The 20,797-nt window shown below is 47.3% G+C and overlaps 1 protein-coding gene across 3 annotated transcripts in view; it reads left to right on the forward strand.

Moving 5' to 3' along the window:
- Positions 1-3,294: 3,294 nt before the first annotated feature.
- The window catches only part of LOC135915368 (uncharacterized), a 66,023-nt gene continuing 48,520 nt past the window's right edge, over positions 3,295-20,797 (forward strand). For 2 of the 3 annotated variants that reach the window (XM_070534737.1, XM_070534731.1), the window contains exons 1-3: positions 3,295-3,578; positions 18,436-18,556; positions 19,075-19,114. In XM_070534737.1, the coding sequence (XP_070390838.1) occupies positions 3,474-3,578; positions 18,436-18,556; positions 19,075-19,114 (266 nt within the window). In that variant the 5' untranslated portion in view covers positions 3,295-3,473. The remainder of the gene's footprint in view (positions 3,579-18,435; positions 18,557-19,074; positions 19,115-20,797) is intronic. The other variant, XM_070534742.1, reaches the window with a different exon arrangement.

Consider the following 20,797-nt stretch of genomic DNA (forward strand, 5'->3'; position numbering starts at 1 on the left):
GATGCGCTGCCGGCTCTGCCAGCTAAAACATAGCCTTCGAGATTTGTTTCTACTGTATGAGAGTCACCTCTGGGGCGTGGATTAAGGCGCCACTCATAGCCCAAACAAAGCCAAGTCGCAGATTTTCAGTAGCCCAAATATAGCCACGTAGCCAACTCGCCCAAGTCGACGCGAAATTTTTTTTTCTCTAGCCCAGTTTGGCTATATATAGCCAAACCTGGCAACACTGCTGCTACGGCAGGGCCAGCTCGGGCGGCGCCACCGTCGAGGCCGCGCCGAGCGGAGGAGGAGGGAAGTGGTTGGCGCTACTTTTGGAGATTGAGTGGCTTTAATGTTCACGTAAGTTCAACGCCGCGATATTCCAGCGATGCCATTCTTTCTCATGCTTCGACAGAGGTTAAAGCGGCGCTCAGCCAGCGTTAACGTGATCAGACGGCCGTGAGAGTAGAGCGCAAGGCATCGCTTCAAAATTGTGTCGTACTTGCACCTGGTGCCGTGCATGCGCGTGAAAGAAAGCTTAGCGAGATTGTTCTTTTTCTTTTTTGCAAATATCAGTAACATACACTATGCTTATGACGAGTTCGTTGTTTGCCAGCTGTGAACTAGCACAGTTCGTAGGCCTAATCGCACCCATCGCTTCGCCTGTCTGGAGTCGGCCATGTTGGTTTTGGAGAGGGAGGAACCGTTGCTCCCATGTCGTCGCCTGTCGTCGTCGTCGTCATCATCACCATCATCATCATCATCAGCAGCAGCAGCAGCCTGGTCACGCCCACTGCAGGGCAAAGGCCTCTCCCATACTTCTCCAACAACCCCGGTCATGTACTATGTCGTCCCTTCAAACTTCTTAATCTCATCCACCCACCTAACTTTCTGCCGCCCCCTGCTACGCTTCCCTTCCCTTTCAATCCAGTCCGTAACCCTTAATGACCATCGATTATCTTCTCTCCTCATTACGTGTCCTGCCCATGCCCATTTCTTTTTTTGATTTCAATTAGGTGTCATTAACTCGCGTTTGTTTCCTCACCCAATCTGCCCTTTTCTTATCCCTTAACGTTACACCCATCAGGCACGTACCCAGGGGGGGGCCCGGGGGGGCCCGCCCCCCCCCCCGAAATTAAGCCGCCTACACCCCCCCCTCCCCCCCCCCGCGCCGGCCATGCCGCCACTCCTCACACACATTCTTAAAGCGCCGCTAAATCACTCTTGAGGCTTGACAGCTATTCGGCGGTCAACACTGCCATGTGTTGCGGTTACAGTATTATAAGACGCGTTGGCGTGTCTTTCGTCGGACCAACGCGAGATTAATCCATCGACGTCGTTGCCTTTCTGCGCCGCATAGCGCAGGAATTTTATTAGTTGGTACCACCGCAAGCGAAGTCCTAGGTGGCGTGTAAGCACGGCTGATGCATGCTGAAGCGGCACTCCGTAGGTGACGAGGCGTCACAGGCTAATCCAACGCGAAAGACCAGCCATGTGCGGAAACTGCGCCGTCACCTCAACACCATCTAGTTACACCACAGAACACCTATACAAACTTAGAGAAGGGAAACTGTACCTTCCACAGTGCTACGGAAATAAGCGTAGCGGTGGCGTCGTGAACTAAAGTATGTGACCGCGGGTGGCGCTGTACAACAGGAAACGGAAACGGGGTTTTGCACACGCTTTACCAGGTGTTCTGTGGCTTTACTGGGTTTCTGGCTTCTGCGCCTCGATCGTGGTCCCGCCAGTTAAGTTGCTGTGTAGCAAACGTAGCGTCTATAAGTAGGCGCTACGTTTGCCACACAGCAACCAAACTGGCGGGAGCACGATCGAGGCGCAGAATACATGTAGCGCTGAGTCATATCGAGTTAAGGCACACTCTGAACTGACTTTTAAGGGCACCCCGAGCGGTGTTTCGTTTATTACGCCGCCGTTACGCCGAGTTGTGCCGCCGCGCTCCAGCTGTTGCATTTCGTGTAGGGCTACTGACAAAATGCGGTTTCCAGGTGGCACGATGGCCTCGACTGGAATAAACGCACACGACACCAAAGATTGAGTAGGCCTGAAAATATTTTATTTGCATTTTACAAGTACAACAAAAAGCACAAGTCTACGCATCCACACAAACGCGTTTACATAGTCAAGAACATAGGCAAGAAATGGCTCATTAATAAGGGTAGCACAAACGCACAAGAAAGAAGACCTAAGCTACAAAACGTACGGTCGGCTGCTAAGTATAATAATTTCCCTGTCACCGCGTGTCACTTTTATACAGCATCTTTACAGCACTACCAGGCCGGGTAGTTTGGCGGAAAGAATGCAACAGCTGACGGCCGTCAGCTGCCTCTGTCATAATTATCCTAATCTCCGCATCAACGTCGTGCAAGTCCGCATACAGGCATCTGTATCTGAACCATATATGTGCCAGCTTAATATATGTGTAGTGAAATTATGACAACCACTGCGTCTTATCAAACGTATTGGTTTTGCAAATGCGCATTACAGCTGACGGAACGACATACTGTAAGTGAAGCACAAGAGTACAAGGACAAAAGGAGGATACAACACTTGAAGAAATGAAGAATTAGTAGGCGTACAGCAAACAAGCGATGACGGAGAACACACAATGATCGGGTGTTCTGTGACATCGCTTTGCGTATTTACGGTGTTATGGAGATCAACGGCATAAAAACGTACCTTCAAGCGTACTCCCTCAACCTCCGCCGCATTCATCATGATAATCAACGCCTAAACAAAATGAGGCACTATTTTTTGCCAAGAGTAGACCTCTTTACAGCAAGTCTATGTAATGACTCGCACACGAAACCAGCATGCTTTCGAAAATGTTTTACCGCCGTAGTATTCGAACGCCAACGGCCAGGAAACACATCGATGCCAATAGGCTGTCGGCTGTCGGTGGTTAATCAAGTACAAAAACCTTGACGCTATAACTAAAAAGCAGCTTCAACATTCAAATTTTAAAGAAATCAACTGCCTATTTGCCTGAGGTAACAAAACATTCTTAGACACCTCGAGTGTTTATGTCAGTGGTTTGTGTAAAGTAAAAAATTCAGCATGTTTAGCGCCCCTAGCAGAGAAAGCACAAATTAAAGTATTCGACCAAATTACAGTAACTGCACTTGCGCGCTTACGCTGAAACGCGCCTCGATTGATTTTTCGCCCTCTGTGGCCATTTGTTGAACTTGAGAGTGTACGGGGCCTGTGTTACACCGCGTAGGAGCCTCAGCTGCGCTGAGAGCGCTGAGACTGCCGAAGCGGTCACTGTCGGCGCTCGTTGGTGTCATGATACAGCACTTCGCTTCACCGCTCCTAGATGGAAGCACCCTCCCTGTCAAGAAATCATATTTTACGCGTTCACCGCCGACGTCACATCCGTTAGAGGAAGTTGATGGTGCACCCTGGAAGACCACCAGGAAGGGCTATTTAACCCCGCACGAGCGAGGCTCGAGGTCTTCCAACCTTGAGCCGGGACTATGGACAAAGACGGGACCAGCCACGACCTACGACCAGGTCCTACGACCAGGAAGCGACAAGACGCATTCCTGCAAATAACAAGCTTCTTTACCAAACTGCCAAAGGTAAGCGCTGACGCTCGGTTGAAACACGTTGGCGGACTAGTTGGTTTGAATCCATGATAGAGTGTGTAAGCGCGACTGAACGAGGACGTAGAAAGAAACAGATACACAGAGACAGCGCTGACGCTATCACGACAGGCCATGTAGTTAGGCCATGTCTAGTTGCACTAAGAGGTACAATTTATATTGGGCTATAGCTTTAAATGTTTTTTTTTCTTACTATAGAAGCCACGCCCTGACTCGCTGCCAGCTTCCACTTCTTCAAACGGAAACGTAGCAGCGACAGGTGGGGATGACGAGACATCTCATCAGGCCGAAGAAGCAGCAAAAAAAACTGTCATCCCAATTAGTGAATATGATATCGGACTCTACGTCAATCGCGCAGGCATACCTGGCGACATCAAAGATCGAGCATACTCTGAAGTCTGGACGCCGCCTTCCGGCTACGACTTTGAGGTGTCTGTGTCTAAGGACGGCAAGAGACGCAAGTTCCAGACTCACTGGCTTCAGCGATATAAGTGGCTTGCATTTTCTGACGCTAAAAATGGAGCATTTTGTAAAACGTGCGTTCTTTTTCGCGCTGAAACAGAGGCTGGTAAAGGTGCCCACCAAACGTGCAAAAGCCTCGTGACCACCCCATTTAGGAAATGGAAACATGCCATTGAGGCTTTCGAAAGCCATTCGCGGACAGATTACCACAAGAGGGCTACTATTGAAGCTCAAAGTTTCCTTGATGTGATGAGAGGTAAGGTGGATAGCGTCCACATGCAGATCAACCAGCAAGCGAAGGATTTGTTGGAGGACAGCAAGGCGAAACTGCGCGCAATCGTCGAGACAATCGTGCTGTGCGGAAGACAAGACATCGCTCTCAGGGGCGACAAAGATGTAGGGCGACTTACTCTTGAAGAGCCAGCAAACAATGACGGTAACTTTAGGGCGCTTTTACGTTACAGGGCCAATGGAGGGGACACCGTCTTGGCTGATCACATTCAAACAGCCAGAAACAACGCTCTGTACTCAAGTCCTCGCATACAAAATGAGATAATTTCTATTATCGGGAAGCTAATACAAGACAGAATAGTCAGAGAAGTCAAAAAGGCAGGGTGTTTTGCAGTGCTAGCAGACGAAACGTCGGACATATCGCAAACAGAACAATTTTCATTGTGCGTCCGATACGTTGACTCCAGCACTTTCTGGATTCGAGAGGATTTCTTGTCCTTTGTAGCTGTGGAAGATGTCAGTGCATCTAGCCTAGCTCACACACTGAAAAGTGAGCTTGTTAGACTAGGTCTGGAGCTGAAACACATGAGAGGCCAAGGTTACGATGGCGCGGCAGTGATGAGTGGAGCATTCCGTGGTGTACAGGCGATTATTCGCAAAGAGTTTCCAACTGCTCTGTACACGCACTGCTCATCGCACTCCCTCAATCTCTGTCTGAGCGACGCCTCGAATGTTAAGGACATTCAACGTGCCGTCAGCACGATTAAAGACGTTTGCGCTTTCTTTAGGGTATCGCCTAAAAGAACTGCGGTCCTAAAAAGGTTCCTTGAAGGCGCATCGAAATCCTTCTGCCGCTTACAACGGTATTGTGAAACTAGGTGGGTGCAACGCCACGAGGCGGTCTCATTGTTTAGTGAGGCATTGCCCCAAATAGTCGCCGCGCTAGAAGAGCTCACGGAAGCGTCCCACACAACAAGCGCTTCCACCGCGTCTGCTCTCCACTATCGGGTATGCTCCTTTAACTTCCTCATATGTCTTACAGTTTGTGACACCTTCTTAAGCTTAACACATCATTTGTCTGAGTACTTACAGAGCACCTCTGTTGACATGAACGTCGCTCTATATACTACGTAGACCTTGTGCTGAGTAAGCTAGAAGGAATGGCTGTCAATTCTGAGGTGGAGTTTCGCAATATATTTTCCGCATGTCAAAAGACAGCGGCTGATTTTGGCCTAAACTGTGAAATGCCGCGTGTAGTTGGCACGCAGAAACATCGGGCTAACTACTCTTCAACTTCAACCGAGGAATACTATAGGCGAGCGTTGTTTATTCCCTACATGGACGATCTTAGAGCTTCCCTCGAGCGCCGGTTTGCAAGCCACAGGGCAACTTTGGGTAGTTTGCAGTTTGTTCTACCAAAACACGCCTCTAAAGGAAGCTTTGACTCCGTGCAGCCGGCATTCCAATTTTACATGCACGACATGCAGACAGCGCACATCCCTTCGCTAAGGGGAGAGTGGGAAATGTGGAAAGTGAAGTGGGAAGCAACACGAGTAGAGGAGACGCCGCGCTATGCCACTGACGCGTTACTGAAATGCGACGAGAGCCTATTTCCCAACGTTCACACATTGCTCAAGGTTTTGGCTACGCTGCCTGTGACAACCGCCGCTGCAGAACGCAGTTTTTCGACATTAAAGAGGGTTAAGACATACCTACGAAACCGAACCGCCCAGGAGCGCCTTAACGGGTTAGCCCTCATGTCAATTCATCGGGCGCCAGTTAGCGTCGACGAAATTATTTCTACGTTTATGAAGAAACCACAGCGAATTGTCACAGCTTGAAAAGGATTTGATTGCTCTAACCCCCACCAAAAATACGACAGGCAGAAAAAAAACATTACTTTCGCATATAGCGCTTTTCTTCTGATTTATAAAATGGCACTAACCTAAAGGTGTAGTGCTGATAATGCTTATTTATAAGAGTGTATAGATTTTTCAATGTTGGTAAATTGTCCCTTTAGTGACGGGAATGTTTACTGTTGTGTGTGCAATACGTAATATTTTGTTGCAGTTTTAACTGTATATATGTGTGTGTGGCTCTCTCGGTGCGTATTCTTCGTACCGCCTTAGTCTGTGTAACTAGTCAATGTGGTAAAGATGGTGAATACTATGTCACACAATAATGAATCACTGTATTTTGTTTTTCTGCTGTGCAATCTTCAGTTTATTGCTCTTTGAACTTCGTGCTTGCTCCATTAAAAAATTTCGTTACGATCGTCTGTGAAGTAGGGCAGGAAGATCTGTCTTTTGTTATTCCTAGTCAAAGTTTTTTGTAATTAGTTCAGTGCTTCCTTTTTTTTAATTTGCAGCTGTCTATACACGACGATATTGCATTAAACGATTTCCGAGTATAAAACTTCGTCTGTGGCAGTTCTTTCTTGTTGGTTCCACAAAAAAATTGGTGGAATTTTGCACAGGCTATAAGTATACCCTTATATCACTTACAACGACTAATGTGCGAGTGTCTGGTGCGGTGGAGGGCCAGTAACTCTAAAGAAAGAGAAAGAATAGGGGTGAGACGGCCAACAGCCAATCACGAAGACGCATGGGTTCTTGACGAGGGAAGAGAAGAGAAAAAGAAAAAAAAATTTTTTGAGGAGAAGGTCGGTGTGCGGAGTGGATGAAGCGAGGCTGTCGGGCTGCGGGTCCGAACCTCAAGACGTCAAGAGCGCCGGCCTGAGAAGCGAAGCTGGTGGGCTGCCGGCCCAAGCTTCAAGACTTAAGCGGCGGTCCGGGCTCTGTTCTATCTCCTGGCGTGTGAAGGCGTTTTCTTGTCCGTTTGGCGGCCAGACGATTAGCTTAACATACGTTCAGTTGTCACCGTCTATTGCAATGGTCACGCGCACCACTGTTCCTTCGTCATTTGAACCTTAATTGTTTAGACTGATCCAGGGACCAGGATAGGGATTCAGTTCGTAGCCAGCTGGTCAGTATGCTCGTCGAACGAGTTGCGGCAGGAGAAAACGCTAGTTGCGTTTAACTTTTCTTTTTGCTTGTTTTTTTCCACGAGTGACGGCTCGCCGCGACGCTGGCATGTCCTCGGAATCATACAACCGTGATATGGGTTAGATAAGCTGGAAAATAAACTGATGCGAAACTGAGTCCATCATCGAGCCCTGCAATAACAGTTAAACCCATAAGCAAAATAAATTTCATCCGTTTCCTCGTCTGGTTTGTCCCTAATTGTACAGCACTTTTCGTGCAAAATTGGCAACGGGGAACAAAAGTCGCAAGGAGTTGAGGGATTAATCGATTTACTAATAGGGAGGGCTGAGGCAACTGCCAAACAGGAAACAAAAGCAAGAATTAAGAAATGTGACCGTTGTTCGTGAAAATATTTATGGATCAAAATATTTTTGTTTGAACAGGAAGCAGAGAGAACGCCGCCGGAAGTTGAGAATGATTCCGTGTGCTTTCAATGACGCTTCTAGTTATCAGTCGAGCTGCCCGACGTAGGCACTTCTCTGCTGTGCTCATGTGGGTGTTTTTTTAGTCCTCCGCGGTGGGCACAGAACGTCTAGAACCGCAGCGTCCTACGCTCTACGTGGTTGTACGAGACTGGCGACCACGCATCGTTAAGCAACTTCCCAAATAGCAATACGACTCGGTTTTGGCACTTGGCAGAGCAGTAAACAAGGGATACAAAAGAACTGTTGTCGTTCTTCAAATATACCTTTCTCCATAATTATTTCCAAGCTAATTCAAAAAACGCTACTAGAAATCTTTATTTCACCCTTTCGCTTCTTTACGTCTTCTTGGCAGTGTGGTTCCTGCGCTTCTCTCCTGCCCGAGTCCTTGTTTGCCAAGTAAAGAAGGCGTGTATCTCACAGGCGCACCTGTGAGATACACCTTATTTCATTTATATTTTGGGAGTTTACGCGCCGTTATGGCAAACGGTGGGCATTATTTACGTTTGTACTAGTAAAATTACCCCCCCCCCCCTTCGTTTGCATAGAAACGATGACCTTGGGTTGGGCCCCCCCCGAAAAAAAATCCTGGGTACGTGCCTGACACCCATCATTCTTCTTTCCATAGCTCGTTGCGCCGTCCTTAATTTAAGTAGAACCCTTTTCGTAAGCCTCCCGCTTTCTGCCCCGTACGTGAGTACTGGTAAGACACAACTGTTATAAATTTTTCTCTTGCGGGATAATGGCAACCTGCTGTTCATAATCTGAGAATGCCTGCCAAACGCACCCCAGCCCATTCTTATTTTTCTGATTATTTCAGTCTCATGATCCGGATCCGCGGTCACTACCTGCCCTAAGTAGATGTATTCCCTTACCACTTCCAGTGCCTCGCCACCTATCGTAAGCTGCTGTTCTCTTCACATTACAGACACATTACTTTAGTCTTGTGCAGTTTAATTTTTAGACCCACCCTTCTGCTCTGCCTTTCCATGTCAGTGAGCATGCCTTGCAATTGGTCCCCTGAGTTACTAAGCAAGGCAATATCATCAGCGAACCGCAAGTTACTAAGGTATTCTCCATTAACTTTTATCCCCAATTCTTCCCAATCCAGGTCTCTGAATACCTCCTGTAAACACGCTGTGAATAGCATTGGAGAGATCGTATCACCCTGCCTGACGCCTTTCTTTATTGGGATTTTGTTGGTTTCTTTATGGAGGACTACGGTGGCTGTGGATCCGCTATAGATATCTTTCAGTATTTTTACATACGGCTCGTCTACACCCCGATTCCGTAATGCCTCCATGACTGCTGAGGTTTCGACAGAATAAAACGCTTTCTCGTAATCAATGAACGCTATATATAAGGGTTGGTTATATTCCGCACATTTCTCTATCACCTGATTGATAGTGTGAATATGGTCTATTGTTGAGTAGCCTTTACGGAATCCTGCCTGCTCCTTTGGTTGACAGAAGTCTAAGGTGTTCCTGATTCTATTTGCGATTACCTTAGTAAATAGTTTGTAGGCAACTGACAGTAAGCTGATCGGTCTATAATTTTTTAAGTCTTTGGCGTCCCCTTTCTTATGGTTAGGAATATGCTAGCGTTCTTCCAAGATTCCGGTACGCTTGAGGTCATGAGGCATTGCGTATACAGGGTGGCCAGTTTCTCTAGAACAATCTGCCCACCATCCTTCAATAAATCTGCTGTTACTACCAGATCCTACACAGCTGCCTCCCCCCTTTGCATATCTCCCAAGGCTTTCTTTACTTCTTCCGGCGTTACCTGTGATATTTCGAATTCCTCAAGACTATTTTCTCTTTCATTATTGTCGTGGGTGCCACTGGTACTGTATAAGTCTCTATAGAACTCCTCAGCCACTTGAACTATCTCATCCATATTAGTAATGATATTGCCGGCTTTGTCTCTTAATGCATACATCTGATTCTTGCCAATTCCTAGTTTCTGCTTCACTACTTTTAGGCTTCCTCCGTTCCTGAGAGCATGTTAAATTCTATCCATATTATACTTCCTTATGTCAGCTGTCTTACGCTTGTTGATTAACTTCGAAAGTTCTGCCAGTTCTTTTCTAGCTGTACGGTTAGAGGCTTTCATACATTGGCGTTTCTTGATCAGATCTTTCGTCTCCTGCGATAGTTTACTGGTATGCTGCCCAACGGAGTTACCACCGACTTGCATTGCACACTCCTTAATGATGCCCACAAGATTGTCAACACTAAGGTCCTCTTCCTGAGTTAAAGCCGAATAGCTGTTCTGTAGCTTGATCCGGAATTCCTCTATTTTCCCTCTTACCGCTAACTCATTGATCGGCTTCTTATGTACCAGTTTCTTCCGTTCCCTCCTCAAGTCTAGGCAAATTCGAGTTCTTACCATCCTATGGTCACTGCAGCGCACCTTGCTGAGCACGTCCACATCTTGTATGATGCCAGGGTGAGCGCAGAGTATGAAGTCTATTTCATTTCTAGTCTCGCCGTTCGGGCTCCTCCAGGTCCACTCACGGCTATCCCGCTTGCGGAAGAAGGTATTCATTATCCGCATATTATTCTGTTTTGCAAACTCTACTAATAACTCTCCCCTGTTATTCCTAGTGCCTATGCCATATTCCCCCACTGCCTTGTCTCCAGCCTGCTGCTTGCCTACCTTGGCATTAAAGTCGCCCATTAGTATAGTGTATTTTGTTTTCTCTCTACCCATCGCCGATTGCACGTCTTCATAGAAGCTTTCGACTTCCTGATCATCATGACTGGATGTAGGGGCGTAGACCTGTACAACCTTCATTTTGTACCTTTTATTAAGTTTCACAACAATTTCCTCCCATGTATGAGGGAGGAAATTTGCTCCATTTAAAGACGAGCATAGGGGACATCGCCGTTTCTCCCTCAATGGAGCAAGGGTCGCTTCTTTTTTTCTAAGAGTGTAGTTTTCTGCTCATTGACCCACAAGAACAGCAAGGTACAAAAATTGTCTTGACGCGGAGAAGAATGCTTCGCATTAAGAACGGCCGTGTACCGTGCGTTGGATGCACGTCGAAGAACCCTTGGTGGTCAAAGTTAATCCGGTGATCCTCCAGTACGGCGGCCCTCATATTTCCCAATTAAATGAGAGGGTTTAACGCCCCTAACCTAGGTTAGGGGCGTTATTTGGACCCGTTGTTTTTGGACGTTAAACGAAAAGCAATCAATCATTCAATGAATTGATTAATTCTGCTGAGTGATCTCCGACAGTGCACAGCATAGTGAAATGTGGACCAAAGTAGGCCGGCACACCTCCTTCAGTTGCTCTGAAAGGCCTCGAAGGCAGGCCAAAAAGAAAGCCGCCCAGAGCATAGTATGGGGATACCGGGAGAGGCCGTGTGCGAGAGAAGGCAGTTCGAGGCCTACGGTTCCTCCTTCTCGGATGATGCATGCGACGTCGGGCCGTTCGCGGCGCTTGAAGCACACGAGCTCCGCATTCTCGACAGCGAGGCAGACGCGTTCCGTGAGAAGCACTGCTAAATTAGCCGGCTTAACTGTCGGGGCGCCGCTGAGTGGCTCCCTTTTCTGAAGGGCTCCGATGAAGAGGTGAGGCGCCTCCTCCATCCATCTTGGCCGTGGCCGCCGTCGTTTTCCATTACTGGCCCGCTTTGGACGACCACACTCGAGGTGCGGCCATTTTCTTTTCCTTTCTGATTGGGCTCAATTAACGCGAAAAGAGCAGGTTTTCAGTACGCCCATAAAAGCGTTCTCGAAAAGGCTGTCCCGCGATGGAGCTGTGCATTTCTGAAGAGCGCTTTTTATTTTTCGCCATCCTACTCTCTCCTGGATATAACAATATAGGGCGCTTCACGTCCGAAGGCATAGAGAGAAAGGACGACTGTGAGCAATTTGAGTGGGACGGACGTCACTCACGATTATATTCTTGCGTTGCCGCGATTCTTAAATGAACAGCTTGAAAAACGGCATTTCTTATAGGAACAGTGCGTCGTAATATTACATGAGCCAACTTCTGAACAAAATGCAGAGGCCTCGCCACAGGCTTGCACCACTATAAACGTCACCGAGTGAGCGTCACCCAGATAGACGTTTAGCTTTTCCTTAGCGTGGTACATATGGCTGTCCTTTACAGTTCAGCATGAATTTAAGCTTTACCAATGGCATCGCAAGATGTAATAAATGCCGTCGATGCAGGGTCGTTTGCTTGACATTGTCGTTACATTGTCTTTTCTGAACTTCTAAGCGGCGCCTTGCGTCCTATATTCAAATATTAATCTAACCTTTGCAATTCCATTTTTATTTGCGGATTGGCCGGCTTAAGTAGTTGCCCCGCGTCACAGCTGCTGTAGTTCTGTACAAGTATATTGTATATGAAATCGGAGGTGTTTGCCTGATGCATTTTGAATTCTACTTTTCTTTCGGCAGAGCAATAAATACTTCTTTGAACTGGAGTGAAAAAAAAGAAAGTGCGGTAAAGTTGGCAGTGTGGTTACCAGGAGTAAGACCTAATTGTGTGTCGTCCCAGAAAACGTGATGGATACGCAATAAATAAAAATAAAGGAAAGAAACGCACCTTGCTTTTACGTTCTCACATAGACGCACGTCTACCACGATGTAATAAAAATGAGCTTTCATGCCTTAATAATGCCCTTCGTAGACAACTCTCCAGCATATTATGCGAAGTGATCTATAACCCGCCTGATGGTGCGTAGTAAGAACAGGTCTGCACAGCTTGGACATTTGCAAAGCAGATGTTCGGGGCTGACTCTTTCCATTTAGAGAGGCAAGCACTCCGTATTTGTTATTCACCGCGAAAAACAAGCTCCGCCACATGAGCCCAAATTATAGATTTGGAACTTCTATGACGTACTACATATGAATGTTAATGCGTAAGCATTCTTTGACGAGCTCCCTGCAGCCCTGTCACGCGAAAAGTGTAATGCCTCCGCACATGGATTGGTAATTTGCAATGACATTTGCTCGTTATGATAGTGTAAATGTAGATGATTGGTAGCTTTTAAGCGATGCGGAACAATTTAAAGCAAAAAATAAAAAGAGAATACTCATAGAGATACATAGGGCTCCTTCGAAAATGCACTGGGAAGATTATAGCAGGGGCGGTTGAGCCCTAAGCTTGCAATTAGAGGTGGGCCAACTTGAAATTTTGGGTGGCCAACTGAAATTTGGAGGTGAGCTAGCTCGAAATTTGGGGGTGGGTCAACTCGAAACTTGGGTGTAGGCCAACTTGAAATTCGGGGGTGGGCCAACTTACATTTAGGAGTGGGCCAACTTGAAATTTTAGGGTGGCCAATCGAACGCTGCTGAGCGTCCTTCGAGTTATGAACACCTCGCGGGCAAGGGAGCGCGCTGAGACTAATCGCGCGCTTTCATTAGGCCTTACCAAGGCGCAGTCAGAACGCAGGCGAGAGCTTGCGCGTACAAGGAACGCGCGCATAACACAGGCTTGCGAGAGGGTCAGCGAGGGTGACATGGCATCGCAGCGATGCACTCTCGCCTCCCGCAACGCTTCACGCGCTAGACTGCGGCAGCTGGCCTTTCCTTTCGCAGCCACTGCAAGAAGTATCTCAAGCCTCCACAGCGTTGCACCTGATGTATGAAACAGAGTATAGCAACGCTAGCAACAACGCGTTTCCGCATTTGTCGTAAGGCTATCGGGCTATCGCGGAAATGGTCCGAGCACAGCACAGTTGATTTCGTCGGCACGAACTTATCTCTCCTCACCGCACTGCGCTGCAAGCTTCTTGTCCTTCGGGAACCTGTGAAACACCACATCGTCTCGCCCGCCTGTGTTCGCGCAGCCGAATGCTGCACAGAACGAGGGCATGTTGGGCGCCCTTGGCTGTAGGCACTCACGCAGCACCGAAGGAAAGAACAGTTTACGAAAATCGCAAAAGAAAACAAACGTGAGCGGCGGCGGCGGCGGCGGCGGCAAATCTCTCGTAGCGTCGTTCAGTAAAGCGCAGGACGGAAAGAGGCATGCCAGCACATGCCAGCACGCCGGTCCGGCAGCTCGGTCCTCGCGCGTGACGTCACTCTCGCCGGTTCTCTCCTCTAGCAACCGCCTCACCCGGCGCTAGAAAAAAATTTCGGAACCGTAAATTATTAGGTCTGTTCTTCCCAATCCCAGCAATTCATGGAAATGGAAAACCGTTTCAGCTTCCCTTTAACGCTGTCGCGTTAAAAAGTACGAATCGACGCAAAACTCGGGCTAGAAACGTGCTTCGCTACAGCCAGGGCTGAATTCTACCGAAGCCGGTACTACCCAGATAACGGTTCGTGGCCGCTACTATACCTAAAACTCCAGCGCAAGACGCCCATAAGCGTAGCACAGTGCAAACTTGTTGCACAATTATTTGTCGCGGTTCTCCTAAGCTCTTAATGCCTGTCTAAATGCCTTGAAAGGCAGCGCCCCTCTCACGTATCGGAACGCGATAACAAGCACTTCGACGGCCCACGTGAGCCCCTGTGAAAGATGGCGTGGGAACTGTACAAAATTTTCACTGCGCAGAGAAGCTGATCCTTATGTTCCAATTGTGTTTTTTTTCATACAAATTAAGAAAACGTTATAGGACCGGAACAAATGAAGCAATGCAATTTTACGCACGTGAGGCACCGCTGCCTCTTCGCCTACCATTGTTTCAAACGAAGTGACGGCGGCAACGAGCGTTAGTATCAAGCGCTTTCGCTCGGGGCATGCGGTTTGCCTGAAAAAAGTGAACGGTGTGCTTAACATCTCACGCTTGTCAATGTCAAAATAGAAAAAAAGGCAACGTGCTCAAGAAAACGAGATTACTTACCTATGTGCAGTAGTTCGGCCATATGGTTCGGCTTCGACTGTTTCGGGGTGCCTTCTCTCCAACAGGCGTCATGACCTCTGCCTCGCAACTCATCAAAACAACCAGGCTCGCACATCAATCGAAGGCTAGTAGCTTGGTCAGCCAATGACTTCAACGGATAAACGTCCCACTCATCGTCGTTAAAGCGTTTCACTAAAATGTGCGCCATGATGTCCGAAAAAAGAAATACTTTCATCAAAAAGCGCGAGGCGTGAACCACCGCACAACTGCAACCAAGTAACTGAGTCCGAAAGCCGTTCACAGCTTCACGATCTTATTGAGTTATGAAAATCTTACAAAAACAAATAACCGCACTGAAAAATCGCTTATTAATTAGTAATCATTTTTATCTATTACCCTTTATAAATATTTAAGAACAACCTAATTTGTAGCGTAAACAATAATACTACGACCAAAAAATGCGACTACGAAACTAGCGGTAACCATGCGTACTGTTGTAAAAGTGTGTCTAAAACGAAGCTACAACGGTTACAACCACACACACACACACACACACACACACACACACACACACACACACACACACACACACACACACACACACACACACACACACACACACACACACCCGAATGCTACCTTGACGTTTGTAGCGCTACCTAGAAATAAAAATTATTACTAATTTTGTTATGTTTACAAAAGTAACACTGCTAAAATAACTTATAGCGCCTTTGCAGATCACAAGGTGACAAGTAAGGTGTGATAAGAGTCCGTTACCTGTATTTCTTTCATTTTCCTTTGGTTTTCTTCTATTTCACTGAACATATGAGGCCTGCAGGCTTGGGTTACGAGAGGATGACAGTTCGGCCAGGCTCAAATAAATCGCATGCTTCTTACAAGGCGAGAGTCGGGAGGAGCCGCAGATACAGCGATTAGCTCTGATACTGTTGCGGCTGTTGCTTAATCCGAAGCTCTTTGAAGTCAATGGCTATAGCGGCTGCGCGCTGCGATCTCAAAGCGCGTTCGTTGTTTGATCTATACGACGGCCGTTGGATAAAAAAAAAACACATTTCCTGTCCGGAGAGATGGTGCGTCGCAGGAAATTCGAAGACCTCTCACGTGTATGTTTGCAGCGTGTGCGCGCTTGCATCCTACGGTTCCCACAGCGCGTCCGATGCTCGAAGGTAGCGGCGTCGCGTGTCGGCGCCTGTCTTATCGCCAGCCGCGCTGCCGCCGTGTCTACTTTTGGGGAACTCCACATACGCGTAGTCACCGTGTTTGCAAGTGAATTTCGCATTCTTCTGCACCCCGATACGTGCGCATTTTGGATCGTACCAATTGCTATGTCATCTAGTGTATGTTAAAACGGCGATGGCATTTGTACACCGGCGAAGAAATGTTTAATCGTTATGAACATGGGCGGTGATGAAGCTAGCCTGACGTTGCTGTTTTTACGTAGCGAAAACGGCTGCAAAAGTGCCGCAGTCCCGGAGATAGGCGCTTCAAAGCGCCACCTGTAGCTACAGCACGAGGTCCCAATTCAGTTTTTACTATGGGACCTCCTTTGGTATACCTCTATCTGTAAAGTAGTTTTATGTAATAATAAAAATTAATTAATTAAATATATATATATATATATATATATATATATATATATATATATATATATATAGTCATATAATGAGAAGCCAACAAACACTGACACCAAGTACAACATAGGGGAAATTGCATGTGCTTAATAAATGAAATAAAGTAATGATAAATTAATGGAAATTAAAGTGGATGAAAAAACAACTTGCCGCAGGTGGGAACCGAACCCACAACCTTCGCATGTCGCGTGCGATGCTCTACCAATTGAGCTGAATTTATGTGTACTAGTAGAACCCTGGGAGTGTTAGCCAGCGCCCCCACTCAGAAAGGGGTTAACCCCCTTTCTTCTCGTTTATATATATATATATATATATATATATATATATATATATATATATATATATATATATATGTACCAGGTGTCCCAGTTAACTTGGACCCAGATAAAAAAAAGAGCAAGTGTTGTAAAGAAATTGTATCCAGTGCATTTAGCGGCAGCCGCGTGTACTTACAGCCAGTACCTTTTTTTCATCATGAAGTATTAATCAATTATTTGCTTTTAATTATTCTTTGAGTCGCAAGCATGTCAATTACAAAGTTGAAGGGCATCTTAATTAACCTCTGAATCAAGAATTTATTTCGTGCTGAAGTGTGCCTGGTTGTTTTTTCCAAGAAAAGCCAGCGAAACAAAAGCCAGCGAAATACGCGAGATATGAAATAGATGCGCGTCGCACCGCTACTCAAGCGCCTCCAAGCAACCATTGAAGAACTTGAAAAAAAGGGGGTACCAGCGAAACACAAAGGACGCGCGCACAAGGAAAAGGCGTTAGACACGGACGCGTCCTTTGTGTTTCGCTGGTATCCCCTTTTTTCAAGTTCATCATGCACCAACTGGCCCAAGAGCTTGCGCTAATGCAACCTTTGAAAGATACTCGGCTGCATGCATTTATCGCCTCATTGTACAAGGCTTCGTCATGTAGGATGGCTCGAGAGGTTCGCGACCTAATTGGTGTGGTGCGATAAAGGCCGATCCACACGACGGACCAAGTCCGCGGGCCGCTCGGTCACGTTATGCGACGTCACGGCCCGGCGCGGTCCGGTCCGGCGCAGAGCACATCCACACGGTGGACCGCCATAGCAGACGGCAGAGCAGACCAACCAGCTACACTCTTGGCCAGAGTGTTATCATTGTTATCATTCCGGCTTGAGTCCCACAAAGCCGGGAACTGCTCAACGAGGCATACAAAATGAAAAAACCTCCTCGTCACTCCAAGAGGACACTGTGTTTAAAAAATATATCTGCTGCACGCACGTGTAGGCGGAACGGCGGACATGAAACGACTGGCTTGACTGGCTTTTGCTGAGCCGAAAACAGATTGGATTTGGCTGAAGACACTCTGTTGCCGGACAACATTCGTTGGCTACGCCAAAATCGCTGCGGTTTGCATGCGGTCCGCCGCCAAAACGAAAGCGGGAAAAGCCTCGGCGATTTGTTGGACCGCGAGGGCCGCGGTCTCGCGCGGGCCAATGGCGGTACGCACGAACTGGTGACGTCCTATCACGTGATGCGCGGACCGCGGTCCAAAAGAGCAATTTGGTCCGTCGTGTGGATCGGCCTTAAGCGTCAGCATCCGCGGACGCAAGAACGTTGTGCTCGATCATGAGGCACTCGGGATAGCTTTAACAATCACGTATCATGAGACAAAGCGACAAAAGAAATTCAACCAATGTTAAAAAAAAACAGTGGGCAAAAGAGCACGAAAAAAAAAGAAGAAAGTCAACTCTCGGAAGATAAGAGCTACTCAGGAGTTTATTTCAATAGAAAGTAAACCACAAGCACGTAAGGAGTCTCAGCCACCCACAAAGAAACATCCAAAGGTGCAACTGGTTCAGCCATTTACCATTTTTGTCTCTTGAACTCCGGAGAAGAAGCAAAACAAAGCAGTTTTTTACCTGTTTCTATTTTTGTCGCAATCTTTTTTTATGTAACGACAGGGTGACATTATGAAGCTGCGTTTTACACCAGTTTTGAGCAGTTATTTTCTATTGCCGCTTATAGCAGGTACTCAAACAGGTCACCGTCTGAAGCAACACAGTACTTGCTGCTTTCCAACACTTGTGCTGTTGCGGCTTTTACCAACGACATTGGAATCTCGCGGTAGACTCTGCTTATTTTGGCCTTTAGAGCTTCCGGTGTGGTAGTTTCGCTGCTATACACGTGATCTTTCACGTATCCCCACAAGAAGCCCAGCGGTGTCATTTCCGTGATCTTGCAGGCCAGGGTGCAGGTCCGTGCCGGCCAATCCACTGTCCAGGAAAAGGCTTGTCGAGCCACACTCAAGACTGACTACTACTATGCGCAGGAGCACCATCATGTTGAAACCAGATGTTCCGAAGGTGCGCAAGTGAAACGTTGCAACAGACGTCATTAATGGAGCCCTCGAGGATGTCGTTGATGTAGCGTTGCGTCGTTAGTGTGTTGTCAAAGAAGATCGGTCTGATGATGTTGCCATCAAAAAATACCGCGCCACACATTAAACGACCATTGGTATTAGTTTCGTGTTTGTGCCAGCCAGTTGGCATTCCTATCAGTCCAGTAGTGCGCGTTGTGAAGCTTAAGTTGTGCGTTTATGGAGAAATGAGCCTCATCCGCCCAATTGACGCGAGTGAGAAAGTCTGGATTTTCACATTTCGCGAAAATCCAATAGGCAAAGTCAAGCCTGTTTTCAAAATCTCGGTCTTCAAGTTCTTGGTGAAGGTGTACTCGGTACGGGCGCATATAGCGTTTTTTAAAATCCTGCACCCTGATCTTCTTGAGGTTCATGCCTCCTCACTGGCGTCGCGCACACTACCCTGAAGGTTAGCAGCAAAGAATGCCAAAACATCCGTTTCCGCTTCTTGAACTACTGTCGCAGTCCTGTGTCGTCTTCATTTGAAGCCACCCGTCTCTAAAATGTAAGTATTGTTGACGGACTATATATATATATATATATATATATATATATATATATATATATATATATATATATATATATATATATGTTTGTGTGTGTGTGAACCATGAGAAGCCAAGGAAAGTATCAGGGACATGTTAACTGACATAAAGATAGGGTCTACTTTCTATGAATAACTTTATATTTTTAATAAACAAAAAGGAAAATAAAAACAGAGGCAGTCTTACCGCCGGTGGGAGCCGAACGCACGTCATACATAAGCATGGGTTGTGCGTATGAAGCCTTTGGGTGTGCGATTTTACACATGACTTGCTTGCACACGAATACACATATCACGCAGCATCGGCATCGGTAGCGCGGGTGCAGAGCATAGCTGTTGGTGTGCTGGCCTCATGTCACATTTTTTTTGTGAGGAAAAATACTTGTACGCGACCGCAACTTCTTGGCTTCTCGTCAACGAAGTTGCCCGGCAAGCACAGTATAGTGTAGTTGAAGTGCTCCTTTCGCCGTGCTACTTTTATTACGGATGAGCGGACGGCGCAGGCCGGTACCGCGAGGCGGCGTATCGGGTCCGCTGTGTGCCGCAGGGCTCCGTCCGACGGGGATCGGCAAACATGGGCGACTCGGCTGCAGCGGTCGGGTTTCTCGTCGTCGCGCCAACGCACACGTAGCGCCGCAGGGCGCTGTCCAATACTGTGCGGCGAAGGAAAAAGCAAACACGCGAGCCCAGAGCGGGTTCCAATCATTCTGGAGCTGCGCAGGGATTCAAACGCCGCGTCCCTCGCTTGCGCTTCAGCGACGCGCCCGTTGCGCCTTCATTCTCCCTCTTTTTGCTCGCGGTCGTCTTGCGTACCGAGGCATGCTGGGTAGACCGCGTTTAAGAGCGTCACTATCCCAAGTCGGGCCTGAAATGAAAGCGCCGTTGGCGTTCGGACGATGTAGCCAAGTGCTGGTCTCATCCGTCGATCCTGTGCATCGATACCGGACGCCGTTTAGAGAGCGTGAATAACTAGGTATAAGGTGGCTGTTTCAGCTGATAATGTTGCTAGCTCAGTCACTAAAAAATGCTAGGAAACGCCTGGCCCACTTTATTTTATACTGTAAGCGCGAATAAAGCAGTTACGAAGACACTGTTCTCTTTTGCCGGGTCGAGTGGTGAAAAAAAGTTGGTGACTCTGTTGAGTTCACAGGCCTTTACATCTTTGGCGCAACTAACGCATATGAAAAGTTCGGGTTTCTGTTGGTCCTGAGTAACAGGTGGAAACCCACGCCCATATTTATACATAGCGCCGGAACCACAATACCACAACCCACACAACTCAAAATTCTACAGGCTCCCGCATCCAAATTGATGGGGGTGACACAGCCACCACACATCCTAAGATAGGCGTAGTAAGTACTAAGAATGATGCGCTGCATATCTAAACGGCACAAAGGTCTGCACGAAGAGGACATGCTGCAACTCAGAGATGTGCTGTACTCGTGTCTTCGCTTCGGTACCACATTCCATAAACTAACCTCAGCAAGATGGAGTCTACACACTTTTAGAAACGCTCATTCGCAAAACCAGAAAATTGCACTTGGCGCTCCTATCAACACAAACGCATAGCTTGTCGAACAGACACTCATTTACAACACAGTTGAGAAATTCATCTCTGCGCGCAAATGCCGACAATTACTACGC

The sequence above is a fragment of the Dermacentor albipictus genome, chromosome 1 (assembly GCF_038994185.2).
Source record: "Dermacentor albipictus isolate Rhodes 1998 colony chromosome 1, USDA_Dalb.pri_finalv2, whole genome shotgun sequence".
NCBI classification, from domain to species: Eukaryota; Metazoa; Arthropoda; class Arachnida; order Ixodida; family Ixodidae; genus Dermacentor; species Dermacentor albipictus.